Here is a 20,037-nt window from a genome sequence, read left to right on the forward strand (position 1 = left end):
TGGTATGCAAGATGAACGCAAGCCGATTTAAAGAATCTGAAGTTATACATGATAAGACTTTCCGTTAGCATGTGACCCAGAGAATTTGTGAAGGATTCAACATCAAAGGCGTTCCAAGACATCCGTAATTTCAGCTAACTAGTTAAATTGACTCTAAAACATACAGGAAGGGTGGTGGTTTTTGGTCAGCGCAATAACGTATTCTAATGCTTTACAAGAACCAAACTAACAATAGTAATTTTAACTCAAGTTTATGCAAAATGGAGCAGCATACCCTAAAAACAGACTATGTGCTGTTAAGGTAATTTCACACCTACATAAGCAATAAAGTCTAAATGAATCTACCAGCAGGCTGGAAGTGGTACAGTATTACAGGTACCAAGAAATTTGAGATGTAGGTATTTGTTTTTCACATTAAACTATTATCTCATAGACAACGATTTGATCGGCTGCTTTGCCTCATTCAGCCACTTTATTTTAATTGTAATATATTTTATCAAACTTTTCTTGAATATTACTCCTGTTAATGCTAATTTACTGCACAAAGTCACAATGAAAGCAAGAATTCAAAGACAGTTTTCACAAAGGTGCCAATTTCTGTGTGAGTGCCCAGCACAAACATTGAGTCAATAAGCAAGTCTATGTAGAAGTTGTGCTTTTATGTGAAGAGTATAGATTATACAATTAATGCAGTCTATATGCATTGCTTTAATAACATGAGAAAGGAAACAATCACAAAACAGGATAAGATCATCCCAGCCATAATAATACATAGCCTAAACTGCCTCCTTTTTCACCATGGTTGCAACTATTTTATATTAAGGTAAAATCAGTTAATGTGCATGAATGCGGAAATTACATTATTAACTGTATCAGGTTATCTGACTAGTATCAATAATAAACGTTTGAATACAAACGCTATGACTTTGTATAGCCTAAGTGTGCAGTGAAAGTGCTTTAAATCAATGAGTGCCAAAGGATAAATAAAGTTGATCAAGGATACGCAAGACGCCAGTAAGACCAACTATGAATAGCTCGTTTCTATGGATAAAATTAGACCAGGACTAGAACACACGCTACACTTGAGTCGAGCTTTAGATATCCGTAAGACATCAATGCAACTCAACATAACTTTCACATGATACAATTCGCAACTTAGCTACTAAATGCTGCAAAAAGAATGGAGTTAGAAAAAAGTGGATTATATTACGACGCAAAGTTTTGCTAAGTAACTTTTTGCGTGCATTTCCATTGATACGGTTACCTGTTGTTACACAAAAGCAGCACATAGTGTTATATTATGTGTATAAAAATGCAAATGAATCACTTACATTAAGCAGATGCGACGTAAATATCAAAGGGATAATAAAAAGAGTGAGTTTATGGGCACGTATCCGCGTCCCCATTTCTGCCAACCCAGCACGACTCCAAACACGCCGCTGGGAAAATCAAAGTCCGTCACTTGAAGCCACTGGGAAATTTCTTCGCAAAACTTTCAAGCGTTTCTTTTACAGCAAGGCCGCCGTCGCTTCTCCGTCCCACGCTTGGTGGGACTTCATTTGCCAAAAAAATAAAAGAAAGAAAGAAAGAAAACCCGTCTGTTGAGTGCTTGTGAGATACAACCAAGAGAAACTGATGGTTGACTTGAGAATATCCGTTTTGTTCTCTTGGTCCCACTTTCCAATGGGCAAGCAGAAAGTTCAGCATGCACTGCCTAGCGGATCACTTTCAGCGCGATAATGTTGAACTGTTGACGATGGCTTTGTTTCAAATCATAGTAAGCTGCCTAGCTAGACAGCATAGTGAGCTCTTCTCAGGTGACGCGGAAAGCGACCCGGAACGTCCTAGAACTATGACGCCCAAATATGGTGTCTAGGTAGGCAGCTCACTAGGATTTGAGACACAGCCTATCAGCGCCTGGTATAAAAGGCGGAATGGAATTCCAGGAGCGGGATCTTACATCTAGACTACGCCTCTACTAACGGGAAATATTAGGATACACGTGATACAAACTACATTTTTATTCTTATTTTAATACAATGAAAATACACAACATATTATGTGTACTGTGACTTTACCAGATGTTTTTAATAGGCTATTAAAAATATAGTGCCTATTTGTCTTTTTTTGTTTATGACACCAAGTGTGAATACAGGTGAAGTGTTTTTTTTTTTTTTTTATCCAGGATATTCTTTTTTTAGAGATTTCTACCTATATGTTATTGTGCAGGGATCATTTGGCATCACATTTTTAAAACAATACCAAAGACAAATTATCAGACAGTGTCCCTTATTCACTCTACACTGTAAAAAGTGAACAGTTGGATCAACTTAAAAAAATTACTTCAATTGGTAACACCTAAATAAATTAAGTTTTCTGAACTTAAATTATCACATTTTTCACGATAAAACGTGATAATTTAAGTTGAGAAAACGTAATTTCTTTAGGTGTTACCTATTGAAGTAATTTTTTTAAGTTGATCCAACTGTTCACTTTTTACAGTGTATTATTTATAAGCAAAACCTTAATTTACAGCTCTACATCTATGAATCATGAGAAAGTGTATTTGCAATATGGGCAAAATATCATTTCAGCTGGAATTTGAATGATGATACAAGTTGATACAAAATGACAATGTTGATTACAATAGGCTACAGTTTGGTTATTAATTATTTTATAAAAGTAAAATAGTTTTGTAAAGTCAAAACTGTTAAATCACACCAGTGTTATCATTTCACTTTTGATTGTGGTCATTTATCTTTATAATTGCGTCTTAAACACTTAAACACTGTCTTCCAAGGTCTCTTATAGCTAAATATCCTCTAACCTATAATGAAAAGAAGTTTCCCTCAGAAAAAGAAAAAAAAGACTGATCACTTGTCATCTCTTTCTGTTCAGCCATTCAGATTTTTCTCTTCATCCAATATAACAAGGACATCTGCACAGGATCTGTTTACATGCACGGTCACATCCATAACTGGGACAAAATAAAGCAGCTGCTTTCAATTTAGACTTCATCTACCCAGCTGGATTCCCTCTAGCAACTCCAAAACAACACTGTAAACTATAATTATGAAGAAAGCTGCCAGGATGCATCACTGTATCTGTAGAAAATGTCTAAATGCAGAAGTATGCATTTTCTTTTGACACAAAATGGATGATGTCACATTGTCACATTTGACAAAGTAGCTGCTTGTCATCAAATGATTCATGCTATTCCTTTTTCATTAGCTTTGAAACCCCTCACGACCATGTTGCACAAATGACAAGCTGAAAGGGAAAATGATGCCTGAAAGGAACACATGAACGCTATTGAATAATAATCTTGAAAACTGGAAAAAACTTAAATAAAAATCGTGAATAATTTATGTAGCAAAAACAATATCAGGTGTATTTATTTTTGTCTAATCCACTGTCTCCATCTGCTGGAGGTTACAAGGAACTGTTCTGAAGTAGGCTACACGCTTTCATTGTGTCTTTCCCATTGCAGTTAATGTCTAAATTAATATACATTATGGCATGTCATACAAAATATTACACGCAAGATTAAGAATAATTAGCGACAAACACTCTCAGAAAAAAAGGTACAAAAGCTGTCACTGTGGCGGTACCTTTTGAAAAAGTACACTTTTGTACCTAAAGAGTGCATATTAGTCCCTCAAAGGTACATACTGGTACCAAAAGTGTACATATTAGTTCCAAAAGTGTACATATTAGTACCTAAATGGTACATATTAGAACCCTTTTGAAGGGTACTGTCCCAGTGACAGCTTTTGTACCTTTTTTTCTGAGAGTGAAGGATGCATGCTTTTTATTATAATGCATGCAACATTTGTTTTTCTAACATGTTAGTATGTGCAGACAATAAAAAAAATAAATAAAAAAACTTCAGCTTGGATATTAACATGTTTAGGGAACCCTTTCAGTCAGTCAGTCAGTCAGTCAGGTTAAGCAGATTTTCAGGAAAGTCAACTTTCCAGCTGTAGTCTACATAAAGGAAGAAAAGAAACACACTGACAGAAACAAAAATAGACCAAAAGATGAGTAAAGTGTGCTCAATGCAGCCAAACAAGACTGACACTTGCCATTATTGCATGTGTTCAGACTAATCTTAGTTATTGTATGATCATCAAAAAAAAAAAAGACAGTTGAAATGTGTTATGAAGTGCCATGTCACCTAGTCATACCAGTCACACTGACACCAACTGCATGTTGACAGTAAAAACAAAAGGATGCAGAAAGAAAGGACAAACTTACATACATATATCTAAGTTGAATTTCCAGCAGGCTGTGAAGTGTTTTGTCTATCTACACATGATATATAACGTGTCTGTTTACAGAGATCCGCCCATGACTGCACAGACAGTAGCCTATTTTACAATGTTACAACTTACAATTCAAAACATCGAATTGATTAATAACACGAGAGGAAATTAATCAAATATTTTATTTTATAAAGTTTAAATTAGTTTTATTTAAAAATTTTGAATGGGCGAATGAATTGCGGTTACCTTCTGCATAATCATTATCCAATGAGACTTGCGTATGCAAATTTTTCCAGTACAGGTGCGCTACCTCAAAAGGAAGTGAGCTTGTTTTATAATACTAAACCTGTAAGGAACGGTCAAGTAGGTTAGCACAGGAGAGCGAAGACGGAGCCGAAATCATTTATCGGATCCTACCTTACTTACATAAACGTCTCTTTTTAACACAAGTCTAAACATTATGCTTAGCCCATTTGTTCGCTTCAGATGTTAGACGCTTTGGCCAACTTGGAAATTCTTGCATGGATAAAAATACCGCTGAATACTGCTTGTGGGAGCATTAGGTTCTATAGATAAATGAAACTACCAAAGAGATGATGGAGATAGATTCGGTGAGAGTTGAGTCGAGTGTGTGGATCGGTAATAAGCGCTACAAGGCTCTCCTGAGCGGATGGTACTTCAGCTGGACTGAGATCGACAAGAGGAACCGGGAGAGGAAAACAAGTACGACATTTATTATCCTTCTAAACGCACCCGAGTCCAATAACGCGGTCTAGGTAGACAGCTCAAAGTTTTGGGACAGTTGTTTGTCATTTAAAAAAAGATAGATGTGTTTATATCCTCCTGGGACGCAGGAATATACTTATATTTTAGTGAATTTCTCTGCCATACATGTCACATGTCACAACCTGGGTGTCCTGTAAAGAACACTTTCAGGACTTTTCAGAGATAGCAAATGTTTGGAGGTTTCACCTTGAAAACAACTTATCATTGGTCTTTAAAAATGCCTGACATTAATTTAGTGATCAAATGTAGGAAATATGATAATATATTGTAATTATAATTTAAATCGGACTACTTTTCAAATTGTATTTCATAAACCAACATCTCAGGAAAACGTTATGGGGTTTCAAATCAAAAAATGACTTTCTGTTACAGAGAAGGGCATTGATTTCATACATGTCCATTGTAGAGGACATTAGGACTTAAATCATGTTTATCAGGCATTTTGGGAGACACAACAAGTGAATATGGAAATAAATTATAGGCTACATCAATATTCATTTGAAATATTATTATTATTCAAATGTTGCTAATTATTACTCCAATTATTGCACTTCTTTTTTCATTAAATGTTGCTCCAAGAACACATTAATGTGCACATTAGATACAGTGTATAGATACATTGCATTGAATGGGAATATAAATTTATGGCTATTTTACTGACATATTGCATAAAGTAAAATGGTGTATTAATTCATTCAATTAGAATCATCTTTATACAAATTTTAGTTAAACAACTGAGTCCTGGTGTCCACTACAGAGGACATAGCATAACGTATGAATAAAATATCATTTTTTTAAAATATCTTTTTTTCTGGGTCTCAGGAGGATATTTCTAAATTTGTTTTAGTAAGCGTACTACTCAAGGTCATAGTATGGGTGTTCTTAGGGAGTGAAAATTACATGACATGGTAGCTGAATAAAGGAGCTTTAAGTAATTCTTATTTGTAGATGAGTAACCGCATAATATGTATATGCATAATATCAATATTATTCGATTAAAGGCAGACTCTGTAATTTTTTTTAGGCTATATAAAATTTTTATGCAAAGAAATGAATAGCACTTTTGAGAAGTTTCATTAAAGCTCCAATATGTAACAATTTTGTAATAAAATTTCCGAAAATAACTTGCACAGTGTGATATATTTCCTCCAGTTGTGTACTTACAATATCTCAAAAGTCTCCAAAGATTTTTTATTTCAGAGAAATTCCGATTTTAAATAACTGTCTGTCCCGGAAAAGAAATGTCGCCTCTCAGTGATGCAATGTCCGCACTATCCTTTTTTTCCGGTGTGGACCATGTGATATTCCACCACACCGGAACATCACATGGTCAAATGCGGAAGTGGTGGTTATAGCGTTATAGCCATAGACTGTATGGTTATAGCTGTTATGGATCATGATTACTCTTTGGCGAGTATTGCAGTGCCAACAAAACGAAAGCGTCCATATTCGGATACACGCAGACTGTGTGACAAACAGAGGAATAAAACCCGGATAAATATCGGCCAGGCGTTTTCGAGATGGAGAGAGCTGCTCGACAATCTTGGACTTGACAGAGACTCTGCTCTCGCGAGTGTATTGATAGACAGGTAAGCAAATAAAAAAAAAATGTATTGTACAAGTAACGTAATAGTTACAGTAAAGATGATTTTAATAGATATGAATTAATGACAAATAGCTGTAAGTTGTAATGGGATAATATAGCATAACATTTCACGTTCCTTGCAGTTCATTAATTATGATGACATAAAATAATACGATCAGACATACAGGTAATACAAAAACGAATAAATTACCTCATCCGTGATCATGATTCATTAATTCCATTTAGATACATCGCTAGATGGTGAAAACGCATTAAAAACGACATCTCCCATCGTCACCTCCTTCATAGCGTCAAGCTTCGCCTTTGTTATTGTTGGAAACTGCGTCCTCTTGTGGTCAAAATTATTTACATATTGGAGCTTTAATGTTTACTCAAATGAGATGAAGACTCCAGGGGCCTGTTCCATGATGGTAGTTGAACAAACTCGAGTTAACAAAACCAAACCAATCCAACCAGGCTTTGTTGGTACCATGATGCTGATCGTCAACTTTCTCCGTCAACTCAGGCTTTGATCCTGAGTTTAGGAGTTTAGGTGTGACATCAGTAGTGAACAGTCAATCACAGAAAAGAAAGAGTGAAACTGTGATTTATTTCTCGCGAGAGAAGCAGCACGATTCACTTCTCTCTTCTGCAAAATATTACGAGATTGAAAAATATAACAAATTTAAACAAATTTACACAGCAAGAAGAAAATAGCTGTCTATGAAAGAAGACAACTAAAAGAAAAAGTCTTGCTATATCAGTGCAAGTTAAAGTTGTGAAGTTAGTTTATACAGTTGATAAAGATATAGAGAATTGAACATTTAAGCTCACATGTAGGCTAATAATAATTGATAAACTAAAATTGTACATGTGTGATCAATTAAGGGTGTAATAATAACATAAATAATATATATATCATACTAATTTCTAAATGAGCATTACTAAAAGCCAGACGATTTTGTCTTTAAAAAATCATTTGCTATGTAGACGTGACCTTTAATTTGGAGTAGAACAGGTGGAAGCTCACAGCTTATTGGTCTAAGTTCGATTTGAGATCTCTTATCTGGAACATAACCGTGTCCCGGACCGGGTTAGCCGTGGAGCGTAAGTTACTATGGCGATGAACACTGCTAAAAGCCAAACCACTTTCATGGTGCCTAAAACCCAGGGTTATCGCAAACTAAACTGAAACATACCTAGCTAGCCACCTAAACCGGCTTCATGGTATAGGCCCCAGACCAGTCAACTAAAAATAAATAAATAATCAAATTCTACGCAGTCATGTTGACATCACATGACCAGCTGTGCACGTATTAGACTACAATTAATTAAAAATGGATGACATAATATATGAGCCCAAGTTAACAGCATTTATTAAGAAGTAACCAAAAAATAATTTCAAATGATGATAATAAAATAATTGGTAATTATTAAATTGTATTTAGATGCCATAGAAATGTAATAGCACCTGGGTGCACCTCTGACACATCAGTGACTTAAAGTCTCTCTTATTTGTAGATAATTAACCACCATATAATGATTTGATGCCTGGTGTACAATTAGTTTAATCATTGACAAGAAATATAGAAAAAGGTTAAAGTAACACTGTGCGCTATCCAATTTGTATCCACAGTTCTCTTTGTTATTCTAGCTGGATTGAAGGAATAATCCATAAACATATCAGCCTATGCTCAACGCTCAGTTTATGCATGAAAATAATGTTTAAAAGTCCCTCCTTACTGGCAATTTGTCTTTGTCTGCATTCTGATGACCTCAAAACAAATTGAACAGCACCATCCAGGCTTGACAACAAACCCTTTACAACTAAACGTCTGGACAAAAGGCCGGAGCAGGAATGGTGGAATCTTACTTGATAGTATGAGACACATGTGCATCACTTATTCAAGAGTGTTGTTCTGTCGTTCTTAGTTTCAGTGCCAGTGTCAGAGGTGATTGGGGTGAAGGAGGGTCGAGTTGAGATCCAAACCCAGAAGAAAGTAGAAGACACTGACCTTGATTTTACATGTAAGTTTCTGAAAGTGATTTATTTTTGCTCAGGGATCAAATACAACAAAGTTAGACTAAACCTTGTTTTTGTCCTTTTCTTATCACAAGTGTTCTATGTGAAGCGTAACGGACATGGACCGTCATGGAGTCTGGGCAGGACCCAGTTCTGCTGTCCTAGCCGGGGTGTCCGGGATCAATGGATCACTCAACTCCGAACCGCACTCAAAACCCACAGTGTGTACAGCTGAAAATAATGCCCTTTCTCATTCATTCAGACTCATTATTCGCTAATGACTCATTAACATCTCTCTCTTCGTCTGCTTCTCCTCTATCAGGCCCCTCGCGTCCTCACAGGTTGTTGGTGTTCATTAATCCTTTCGGAGGAAAGAAGAGGGGGAAACAGATCTTTCACTCTCTTGTGGCCCCTCTGTTTGAGCTGGCTGGCATCAGCTCTCATGTTGTGGGTGAGATACTGAGACTTTATCTGCACCGTTCAATAACTGAACAGTTATCAAGTGTCCCCCCGTTTGGTCTCTGATACTGCCTGTACGTCAGGTAGCGCAGTTCTCAAGTGACATTGCAGATCTTTATCGAGACTTGGGAAGAGGGCTGAGTTGAGTAGCAAAGTTAAATAGTCAGATAAATGGAATCTTGTGACAAAATAGCATTTCCTACTACACACACACACATTCAATTACATACATACACACTACTATTCAAAACGTTATGGTCAGTAAGCAGAATTAATTATTTTATTTAGCAAGGACACATTAAATTAATCAATTTGTGACAGTGACAGTAAAGACATTTATAATGTTACAAAATATTTAATTTACAGCACCTATTTGGAAACATTAATATTTTTATAAGTCTCTTATGCTCACCAAGGCTGCATTTATTTAATCAAAAATACAGTGAAAACAGTAATATTGTGAAATGTAATTTATTCCTGTGATGGTAAAGCTGAATTTTCAGCATCATTACCCCAGTCTTCTTTGTCATCACATGAATAAATTACATTTAAATAACATTAAAATAGAAAACTATTATTTTAATTTTATTTTCTAGTAATATTTCACAGTATTACTGGTTTTACTGTATTTTGATCAAATAAATGAAGCCTTGGTGAGCAGGGGAGACTACTTTAAAAAAATATATATATATATAATGTTTACAAAATTGACAGTTACTGTAAATGCTGTTGTCTTCTATTTATCGAAGAATCCTATCATAGTTTCCACAAAAATAATTAAACAGCACAAACTTTTTTTTAATGCTGAAAATAATAATAAGAAAAATTCATTGAGCTCCAAATCAGCATATTAGAATGATTTCTGAAGGATCATGTGACATATTTATTTCATCCATCTGACAAAAAAAAACAAGCTGTTGTTGCAGCTTAGTTTTAATAAATGACTCTTTATTGAATTGCTGTACGGAAAACTCTTTATGCACTGAAAACTTCATACAACTCTTTCATTTAAAAAAAATCAAGGGAAGGTTTCACATTATAAGACTCCTTTTAAAAAATATAGAGCAACTTAAAACAAAATCTGGGGGATGTTTCTTGTTTTTAGTGACTGAACGAGCAAATCAGGCCAGAGACTACATCCTGAAGAAAGACTTGACAGGGTTCAATGGGTAAGTTATTTAAAATAATAATAATAATAATAATAATAATAATAATAATTATAATAATAAAAAATTAAAGATTCAAGAGTGCAGTGCAGTAACAATGGTGTCATTGTAATAATTCATGTCACATGAGCCCTGTCCTCTGTATTTTGTTATTCAAGCAGAAGTGTTGCCTTAGAAATAGAAATATCTTAGAAATATGCGTCACTATATTCTGAGCAAGCCCGTTGATAATACTCTAAAATAAGGTTTTGGGAAATTAAGCTCTTGCGTATTTCCAGTCAAACCTTTTTTCCGTTCAGAGTGATATGTGTGGGTGGAGACGGAATGTTCAGCGAGCTTCTGCACGGTGTGATTGGACGAACCCAGCAGGAGGCGGGAGTTTCAGAACATGACCCAACTGTAATGCTGCAGCCATGTGACCTCCACATTGGCGTAATTCCAGCAGGTGAATGTTTGCATAGTGCAGTGACTGATATTACTATGGAAAAGGGCGTCGATTGTTGTCTGTTCATAACACTGATGTGTCATTCAGATGCATGGTCAAGATAGTGAGAGGAGTGTTAGTTTACCTCCCTGTGTTTACTCTTCTCCACAGGCTCTACAGATTGTGTGTGTTTCGCTACCGTGGGCATAAATGACCCTGTGACATCGACGCTGCACATCATCATTGGTAATCTGCATTTTTTAAGAGCAATAAACAATTAAAAAAAAGTCAGCCAACGGTCATAACCACTGCAATGCTGTCATGAGTGCTAATGGCACTGTGTTATCCAATTTATCCAACCTATGGGTTAGCAGCCCTAAAAACATATGCAAATTGTATTATATACTAATAGAGGAAGAATATAAAAATAATGTTCCTCTCTGTCTTGCCACTTGTGTGGCAATGTTGCCAATGGTAACACGCGTTGAAGGTTGCTGACCCTTGAATTAAGTTTTAAATTAAAATTTATGTTAATTTCTTGAGATTTTTTTTTTTATCTTAAAAACAAACCTCAATTAAAAAGATTTGCCCTTGTGCAACACAATATACAATAGAATAGAAATAATATCAAATGCGAATGATGATGAATAGCATAACTGGATATTTTTCCCTTTTTTCACTCACCAGGAGACTCTCAGCCTTTGGATGTGTGTTCTGTCCATTATCAAAACACACTACGTTATTCTGTCTCTATGGTGGGCTATGGTTTCTATGGCGATGTTTTGGCAGAGAGCGAGAGGCACCGCTGGATGGGCCCTCTCAGATATGATTATTCAGGTATGGACAGCAAGTGTCAACTGTCTTTAAAAATAACGTTTAGACTGAATAATGATACAGTAGGTCAACTCTGCGCATTCTCTAGTTTTTTGGGATAGTTCACCCAAAAAATAAAATATCCCATAATTTACTCACCCTGAATCCATCCTAGCCAAACACAATCAGAGTTATATTAAATAATATCCTGGCTCTTTCCATCAAGTTTTTGAAGCCCAAAAAGCACATCCATCTATCATAAAAGTAATCCACACGGCTCCAGTGGGTTAATAAATTCTGAAGCGAAGTTTTTGTAAGGAAAATATCCATATTTAAAACTGGCGTATACGCATTCGCGAAAGAGTAATGTGGTTTTTAGTAAGAGCTGACTATTCTCACCTAAGCTTACATCATGAGTCCAATGCCATACGTCGGGTCAGAGGTCACCCTTCCGCCGGAACTTGACTCTTTCATTAACGCACGTTGCCGGAAGCCAGTGATTATAGTTTTTAAAGTTATAAATATGGATATTTTTCTTATAAAAACCCATCACTTCACTTCAGAAGGCATGTATTAACCCCTTGTAGCCGTATGGATTACTTTTATGATGTGCTTTTTGGAGCTTCAAAAACTCGGGCACTATTCAGTGCCATTAAAAAAGATGGGAAGAGCCTGGCTATTATTTAATATAACTCTGATTGTGTTCGGCTGAAAGAAGAAAGTCATATAGACATAGGACGGCTTGAGGGTAAGTAAATTATGGGATAATTAAAATATTTGGTTGTACTATTCCTTCAACACTTATTATAATTATATAATTTTCTTTTTTGAAGTAACATTGTTTTGGGAAATCTGTAGGGTTTGATATGCCAGATGCTTCTCTATATGCTATACTTTTATTGTCACTCATTATCATGAATGTGAGTGAAGAAACAGACATGGATCCCCTCTCTGCTCTTATTTTCATGTACTGTATGTTTGTTCTTCTTGTAGGTTGTATGGTGTACCTGTGTAACAGGAGCTATCCGGGACTGGTGCAATATCTCCCTGCTGATTCCCATATCTCCAGCCCACGGGACAAAACTCGATGCCTCTCAGGGTAAATATTTGTCTTCGTCTTTTTACCTGAAAATCACATTAGGAGCATTTTATTTTGAAAATATTGACTTTAAGGAGCATTTTTAGCAACAGGTTGAACAACAGTGCAAAATCCCCGCAGGAACCAGAAGGATATGACTAAATGTGCATGAACAGAAAGAAATCCCTCATGACTGATACAGCTTCACTAGTTGGTAAAGTTTGTATGTGTAGATGTGTTGAGTGGATCCATGAGTAGATTCGGTTGGGTCCTTAGTGTTCTGATTAGTGTGGCTTCATCTTTCGGGAATTATGTGTTCTAGCAGTTACCTCATTAAATAACACAATTGGCTTGAATTCCTCAGTGTTTTTCTGAATTGGAGGTCCTTCCTTAGGGCTGTTACCATGGCCGCTCAAACAGTTGGATCTCTAATGGAAGAAAGGTAGCTGGTGAATTGCTAGTAGTTTGTCTCAAAGGAAAAGACTGCTGAATTAAAAAAAATATTCAAAACAAATTTCAGTACCACATTCTGTGTTATGCCACAGACAAAATGCTCAAAATTAAAGGTGCACTGTGTAATATTTAGGAGGATCTGTTGACAGAAATGCAATATCATATACATAACTATGTTTTCAGTGGTGTATAAATACCTTACATAATGAAACGTTATGTTTTTATTATCTTAGAATGTGCTTCTATCTACATACGCCGTGGGTCCCCTTACATTGAAATAGCCATTTTGTGCCACCATGTTTCTACAGTAGCCCTAAACGGACAAACGTGTTTCGTCACTATGTTGTTCTCCATGCAAAGAAGCTAGCTAAAGTCAGTGAATAAAACACTGACACAATGATGAAAAAGTAACAATATTCGCAATAACATATTGATTTACTTAATAATTAAGTAGACCTAATTTCTTAATTTATCTTTGTAAAGAAACCTCATTGCTTAACTGGCTACTCTCTACTGTCTCAGACGACGACATCTTTTCCTGTCGGCCACTGTAACTTTTGTTGGTTGCAATTCGCAACCTCACCACTAGATGCCTCTAAAAATTACACAGTGCGCCTTAAAGACTCTCCGAGCTCCTAATGTGGGTAACATTGGATTTAGTGAGTACTGAATTGAACTGCCATTGAGAATGGCAATGCTCGAGGATACATTTTACCAGGTATTATCAAAGTCCCTGTAAGACAAGTCATTTCACTCGGCGGCCATCTTTGAAACTCCTCTCGGGCATACAAGTGAAGCTCCTATCTCTTTGAATGGGGAAACATCAAATTCTCCAAAACTGTTCACCATGCTTATGATTAAATGTCATATTTGAAATCACCAATGAAATCTGACAACAACTGCCTCATGTATTTTGTTTCTAAATGCTTGAATCAGGACAAAAAAACCCTGCATTTTTCAGGTAGACCAAGCTAATGTGCATGCGCAGTCCTAACCGCGCGTCTCAGAACACTGACTGTTTCTATAGAAACTGGAGCTTCTAATGGCAGCTGCAGTGAGGCGATGACTTTACCGATCGGTGATTGGCTCTTTTCTTTAGAAGGCGGAACTTATTCCACAATATTGCGCATTGAACTTTCTCCCATTTATAGTAATAAGAGTGCACCGTCTTTCTGTATATAAAGTCTTTGGTATTATACACCATCTTGGTTTGTACAACTCCCAGGGTTTGTACAACAATTGCAGGGTCCGTGGCTCTACGAATGGAGAAACACATTTGGTGGCTCTCACATTACAGCCTTTCTATCAGAGTTGTGTGACAGTCAATCACCGTTTGTGGAAACCATAGAAATGAATGAGAAGTGCTGTAAACTGAATCTTATCTGTCGCACAATAGTCTGTGACTGAAGTTGTTCCAAACCTCTATGAATTTCTTTCTTCTGTTGAACACAAACTAATATAATTTGAAGAATATGGGTAACCAAACAGTTGATGGGGGGGGGGTTTCAGCTCCCTCCACAGATTTTCTATAGGAATACTATGGAAGTCAATGGGCGAAGTCAACCGACATTCTTCAAAATATCTTTGTTTGTGTTCAGCAGAAAAAAGAAAATTCATACAGGTTTGGAACAACTTGAGGGTGAGTAAATGATGACAGAATTTTCAATTTTGGGTGAACTATCTCTTTAAAGCAGCTTTGGATCCCAGAAATGTTTTAAAAGCATGTTTGTGTGTGTATGTGCAGGTGCCGTGTGTGTTCAGAGAGCAAAGAGAGGCTGTTCCCCCTCTTTGACAGCTCCAGTTCCCTCTATAGCACTAATGTGAGCCAGTGCAACAGTGAGTTAGAGGGTAAGACCATCTGCTGCCTGTTTTTAGAATGATTGTCTGTGTCATCTCATTAGAAACCCTATTACTGGGATCACACTGTGCTGTGTCTCTATGGGGTTCGTATGTTGTACGTCTCTATTTGACCGTTGTCATGTTAGTACCAAAGTGTGCATTGCTAGTCCTACAAAGCCATTATGCACTTGTGATGTAGACTATTGAGAAAAAAAGTCTTTAACCTTTTATCACTGTTTCAGGTGAGTGGGTGACTATTGAAGGCAGGTTCAAGTGTGTCTCTCTCACCTGTATGTCAAGCTCATGTCCACGGAGCCCAAAGGGTCTTTCACCGTCCGCTCACCTGGCCGATGGGACGGCAGACCTCATCATGGTCCGAGAAACTAACCCTCTTGGCTTTCTCACATACCTTCACAGGCACACAACCAAACAGGATCAGGTACAACCAAATAACATTCAAGTAAATAAACTCTCAGCTAAAGGCTGAATCAGTCAGAAAAATCATTTTCTGAAGTATCATTTCAGTTTGACCTACCCTTCGTTGAAGTTCATCGTGTCAAGGCTGTTCGGTTTTCTCTACCCCCTGGAGAAGTAGAGGAAGAAGAAGAGGAATATGAGAAAGCGGCCGATCGAGAAATTCAGACCTCTGATGAGAGAGAACTGGAGGATCCTGAGAAACTGTTCAGTGGTAACATTGCAGGTCACTCACAGCAGCATCTCGCAGAGTGGAAGGAGAGAGGAAGTGAGACAAGTAGATTAAAGAGACAAGGCTTTGCGTGTGGGCCTTGCTGTACTAAACCTCGCTCGGTATCAGTGTGGAACTGTGATGGAGAAATTCTACCTCACACCGAAATCTCATGCAGGTACGTTGTTGTGTGCCTAAGCAAGAGGGAACTTCACATGGAAGAACTGTATAATAATCATACACTAACCTTTTAAAAGTTTGGGGTCTGTAAGATTTTTATTTTGAAAGAAATTAATACTTTTATTCAGCACGATCAAAAGTGACAAGAAAGACACTTATATTATTACAATAAATATATTCCAAATAGATGCTGTTCATTTGAACAACTGAAAAATGATTAATCACAGTATCCACAAAAATATTAAGCAGCAGCACCTTTTCAACATGGTAATAATAAGAAATGTTTCTTGAGCATTAAATCAGCATATTTTATTGATTTCTGAAGGATCATGTGACTGGAGTAATGATGATGAAAATTCATCTTTGCCATCACAGGAATAAATTATACTTCAAAACAGATTAAAATAGAAAACAATTGTTTTATCGTAGCTATATTTTTTTCATAGTATTACTTTTTTTTCTGTATTTTTGATCAAATAAATGCAGCAAGAGACTTCTTTAAAAAAAAAACAAATATATAACTTACCTCAAACGTCTGGTTCCAATGATTTAAGCAAATCATAGTGAATGATGATGATATCAAGTGGAAGTTTAGGAGTTTCAAACCAAAAACTTTGCATCTTCTCATTTGATTGATTCCTAATATGACACTCTTTCCACAGAGTTCACGGCCAGCTGGTGCGTCTCTTTGCCAGGGGCATCGAGAATTCAACAATGCAATGAAATCTGAAAGAGCTGAGAAAAGAGATTTGATCATCGTAACATATGACCTTTTTATAGCACTCTTTATGAGGACTTAATTGCAAAGAAGATAAAATATAATGTAAATATGATGGGTGAGAGGATGTGCAGAGTCTTAAAATGTGAATGTATTAGACGCACAGCTCATTTCACATTAGCAAGATATTTCAGCTGTTACTATATTTTCATGGAAATCTGAAGAATAATGATTAACATATGTAGGTGATGGATCAGTTTCAGATCTGTCACAATGTTGTTCATTTCATTGATTTTATAGTTGTTGTTTTTTTGCAGAGCAAAAAAGTATGTATGCAATATTTTAGTGTTAACTCAACTGACATTAACAACATTAAACTTTGTGACAGGGTTACTTAATCCAGCACATGAGTGATACCACTGGTTTGTCCTTTCAGTGAAGGCACTACATTTTCTGTGTAAGGCTTGTACATTGACAGTCACAAACAGTGATTGACATTTTAAGGGAGTGGACCCATTCCAGACAACATTCTCACAGCTCGACTGGAATGTGCATATACTGGATGTCAATGGGTTCAACGTTCAAAACCACTAGTTAATATATGTGTTTGTCTAATAAAGTGTCATGAATCATCTCAAAACAATCATCTTTGCTTTCCTTAGAGTTCTCTTTCAAAACTTCATTATATTATTCTTATCATCAGTATGTAGTTACAAACGAAAAGCCTCATAATACTGTAGTGGATGGAAAGATGCTTGCTTACAATTTGTGATAACAGATACTGACTTTAGAAACAACTTAAGATAATATAGTCAAACTAAGTATTTTTATAAATAGCAGCATGAATACATTACAATGCACTTTAACATGCCTAAACTGTTACAGTGGGGAAATTAATTATTTGATCCCCTGCTGATTTTGTAAGTTTGCCCACTTACAAAGAAATGAAGGGTCTATAATTTTAACGGCTAGAGACAGAATATCAACCAACACATTATATATAGGTTATAAATTGATTTGCATTTCAGTTAGTGAAATAAGTATTGATCCCCAAGCAAAACATGCCTTAGTACTTGTGGAGAAACCTTTATTGGCAAGCACAGAGGTGAGATGTTTCTTGTAGTTGGTTATCAGGTTTGCACACATCTCAGGAGGGATTTTGGTCCATTCCTCTTTACAGATCCTCTCAAAATCCTTAAAGGGTCATTTCACCCATTTGAACATTGTTTTTTATTTAAAGTGGGTCATATATGTAGTCGAAATGTAAAATAATTTTTTAATTTGGTGCCTTCGTGAACGAGAAAAGACAAAAAATAACTTCAGAACGCATTTGTATGAAAGACAACAACTCCCACAATGCACCACATTGCACAGCTCCGCAAGCCACTCCCACTAATCCAGAAAGCGCATATCTGCCTATAAGAGAAATCACTATTCCGTCTACAAGGCTAGCTACTACCAGAGCTTGAAATTCATTTCACATTCACACAAAATGTCTAGTTAGTTGGCGAACTCATATAGTGCATTACTCCTCGTTTGTATTTCTTTCGAAAAGGTGAATTATTGCATGGTACCTGGATGTTCAGTCAGAACATATGCGGTGCGAAACTAGGATAGTTCTCAACACAAACGTCCGTGTCCTCGTCTGATTCAGAGATTTCGTCCAGGAGAAATTGTCATCGTTGAAATTCTTTGCCGCAGACGGACTCTATCTCTGTGTTCGTAGCGGTTCGTAGCTGCATTGTGAGATCACCGGCGCCACCGGTCCGCCCTAACTCGAGCCAGTCCGGGCTCCTCGTCCGCGGCAGGCAGGTCTTCTCTGCCTCGGCTGCTCTTCGCTATAATGCGGCTTGTAAAGGTAGCCACAAACACCTGATTCAAGCATCAGACTTCCGAAATCCTCTTCTTCTATATCATATTGAGCACTCTCCTCCGCTATTGTCATAACTTTACATCTGTCTCCACAGCGCCTGTTAGCTTAGCTACAAACAAGATGGAGGATATTGCTTTCAGTTTCAGAGAGTAAAGTCCCACCCACTGATCTGTAATAGGTCTGTAGCGTGAGCGCGCCCCACCCTGGGAAAGATGAGAAACTAGTGTCTGTAGTCTTAACAGAAATCCCCCCCTCTAACACTTCCTCCTACAATGACGCAAAATGACGATTTTTGCGTCATTGTAGGAGGAAGTGTAAGAGGCAAATAACAGATTTCTCCCATCTCAGGGGAAAATGAGAGAGTGTTGCACGATCATTCAATAGTATGACTGGGTTTCTAACAATGCAAAGCTTAATGCAAATGGGTGAAGTGTCCCTTTAAGGTTTCTTGGCTGTTGCTTTGCAACTCAAGGTTTCAGCTCCCTCCACAGATTTTCTATAGGATTAAGGTCTGGAGACTGGCTAGGCCACTCCAAGACCTTAGTGTGCTTCTTCTTGAGCCACTACTTTGTTGCCTTGGTGGTATGTTTTGGGTCATTGTCAAGCTGGAAGACCCATCCACAACCCATCTTCAGTGTTCTGGCTAAGGGAAGGAGGTTCTTGTACAAGATTTGACGGTACATAACCACAGCACTTCTCAAGGCAAACTTCAGACGGGCCTGTACATGTGCCTTCTTGAGCAGGGGGACCTTGCGGGCACTGCAGGATTTCAGTCCATTGCGGATTACCAATTGAGTGTTAGTTGTTTGCTTGGTGACTGTGGTCCCAACTGCCTTGAGATCATTAACAAGCTCCTCTTGTGTAGTTCTGGGCTGATCCCTCACCTTTCTCATGATCATCCGTACCCCATGAGGTGAGATCTTGCATGGAGCTCCAGACCGAGAGCTGGTTATTGATGGTTATTTTGTATTTCTTCCATTTCCAAATAATGGCACCAACAGTTGTCTCCTCCTCACCAAGCTTCTTGCTGATGGTCTTGTAGGCCATTCCAGCCTTGTCCAGGTCTACAATCTGGTCCCTGATCTCCTTTGAAAGCTCTTTGGTATTGCCCATGGTGGTGGAGAGGATGGAATGGAAGATACAGATTCTGACAGGTTTCTTTTATACACATTACGAGCTGACATTAGGAGTACTTTCTTAAAGTGACAGGACTAATCTGTGTTACACATGGGCACATAACCAATCTGTGGGAGGCAGAATTCTTGCTGGTTGGTAGGGGATCAAATACTTATTTCACTCGATCAAATGCTAATCAATTTACAACCTTTATATAATCTGTTTTTCTGGATTTTTTGGTTGATATTCTGTCTCTTTCCGTTAAAATAAACCTACCATAAAAATTATAGACCCTTCATTTCTTTGTAAGTGGACGAACTTACAAAATCAGCAGGGGATAAAATAATTATTTCCCCCACTGTATATTAGTTTATTATATATTATGGCCTAAAATTAGGGCTGTGCAACAATTAATTTTTGTGTGTAGCCTACTGTGTATAATTATTTTGATATAAATACACACACATGCATGTATATATTTAAGAAATATCAATTAAATATATTTTAAGAAATATCAAAAGACCAATTCGTACAAGTGATTAAAAGGTGGCTAATTTGAACGAATTCGTACGAC

At 37.0% G+C, this 20,037-nt stretch overlaps 2 protein-coding genes across 2 annotated transcripts in view; one reads left to right on the forward strand and one right to left on the reverse strand.

Moving 5' to 3' along the window:
* The window catches only part of hspg2 (heparan sulfate proteoglycan 2), a 111,900-nt gene extending 110,188 nt beyond the window's left edge, over nt 1-1,712 (reverse strand). Inside the window, 1 exon segment of the mRNA XM_081387286.1 lies at nt 1,332-1,712. Coding sequence (XP_081243412.1) covers nt 1,332-1,406 — 75 coding nt within the window. The 5' untranslated portion in view covers nt 1,407-1,712.
* A 2,845-nt stretch (nt 1,713-4,557) lies between these two features.
* LOC308703087 (ceramide kinase) lies at nt 4,558-17,110 on the forward strand. Its single transcript, XM_081386355.1, has 13 exons — nt 4,558-4,988; nt 8,569-8,664; nt 8,755-8,880; nt 8,982-9,110; nt 10,224-10,287; nt 10,584-10,729; nt 10,880-10,954; nt 11,396-11,545; nt 12,515-12,620; nt 14,797-14,900; nt 15,134-15,330; nt 15,417-15,754; nt 16,419-17,110. Exons 1-13 carry the CDS (start codon nt 4,859-4,861, stop codon nt 16,477-16,479), a joined length of 1,722 nt encoding a protein of 573 aa, XP_081242481.1. The 5' UTR covers nt 4,558-4,858; the 3' UTR covers nt 16,480-17,110.
* Nucleotides 17,111-20,037: the final 2,927 nt, after the last annotated feature.

This window comes from Scardinius erythrophthalmus (genome assembly GCF_964197995.2).
Source record: "Scardinius erythrophthalmus genome assembly, chromosome: 15".
Lineage (NCBI taxonomy): Eukaryota > Metazoa > Chordata > Actinopteri > Cypriniformes > Leuciscidae > Scardinius > Scardinius erythrophthalmus.

What these genes read in the sequence shown, in the direction of transcription:
- LOC308703087 (XM_081386355.1), top strand. Translation starts at nt 4,859, where the DNA reads ATGATGGAGATAGATTCGGTGAGAGTTGAGTCGAGTGTGTGGATCGGT. An exon ending in AAAACTCGATGCCTCTCAGG is followed by an intron (nt 12,621 to 14,796) that starts GTAAATATTTGT and finishes GTGTATGTGCAG; the next exon opens with GTGCCGTGTGTGTTCAGAGA. An exon ending in ACACAACCAAACAGGATCAG is followed by an intron (nt 15,331 to 15,416) that starts GTACAACCAAAT and finishes GTATCATTTCAG; the next exon opens with TTTGACCTACCCTTCGTTGA.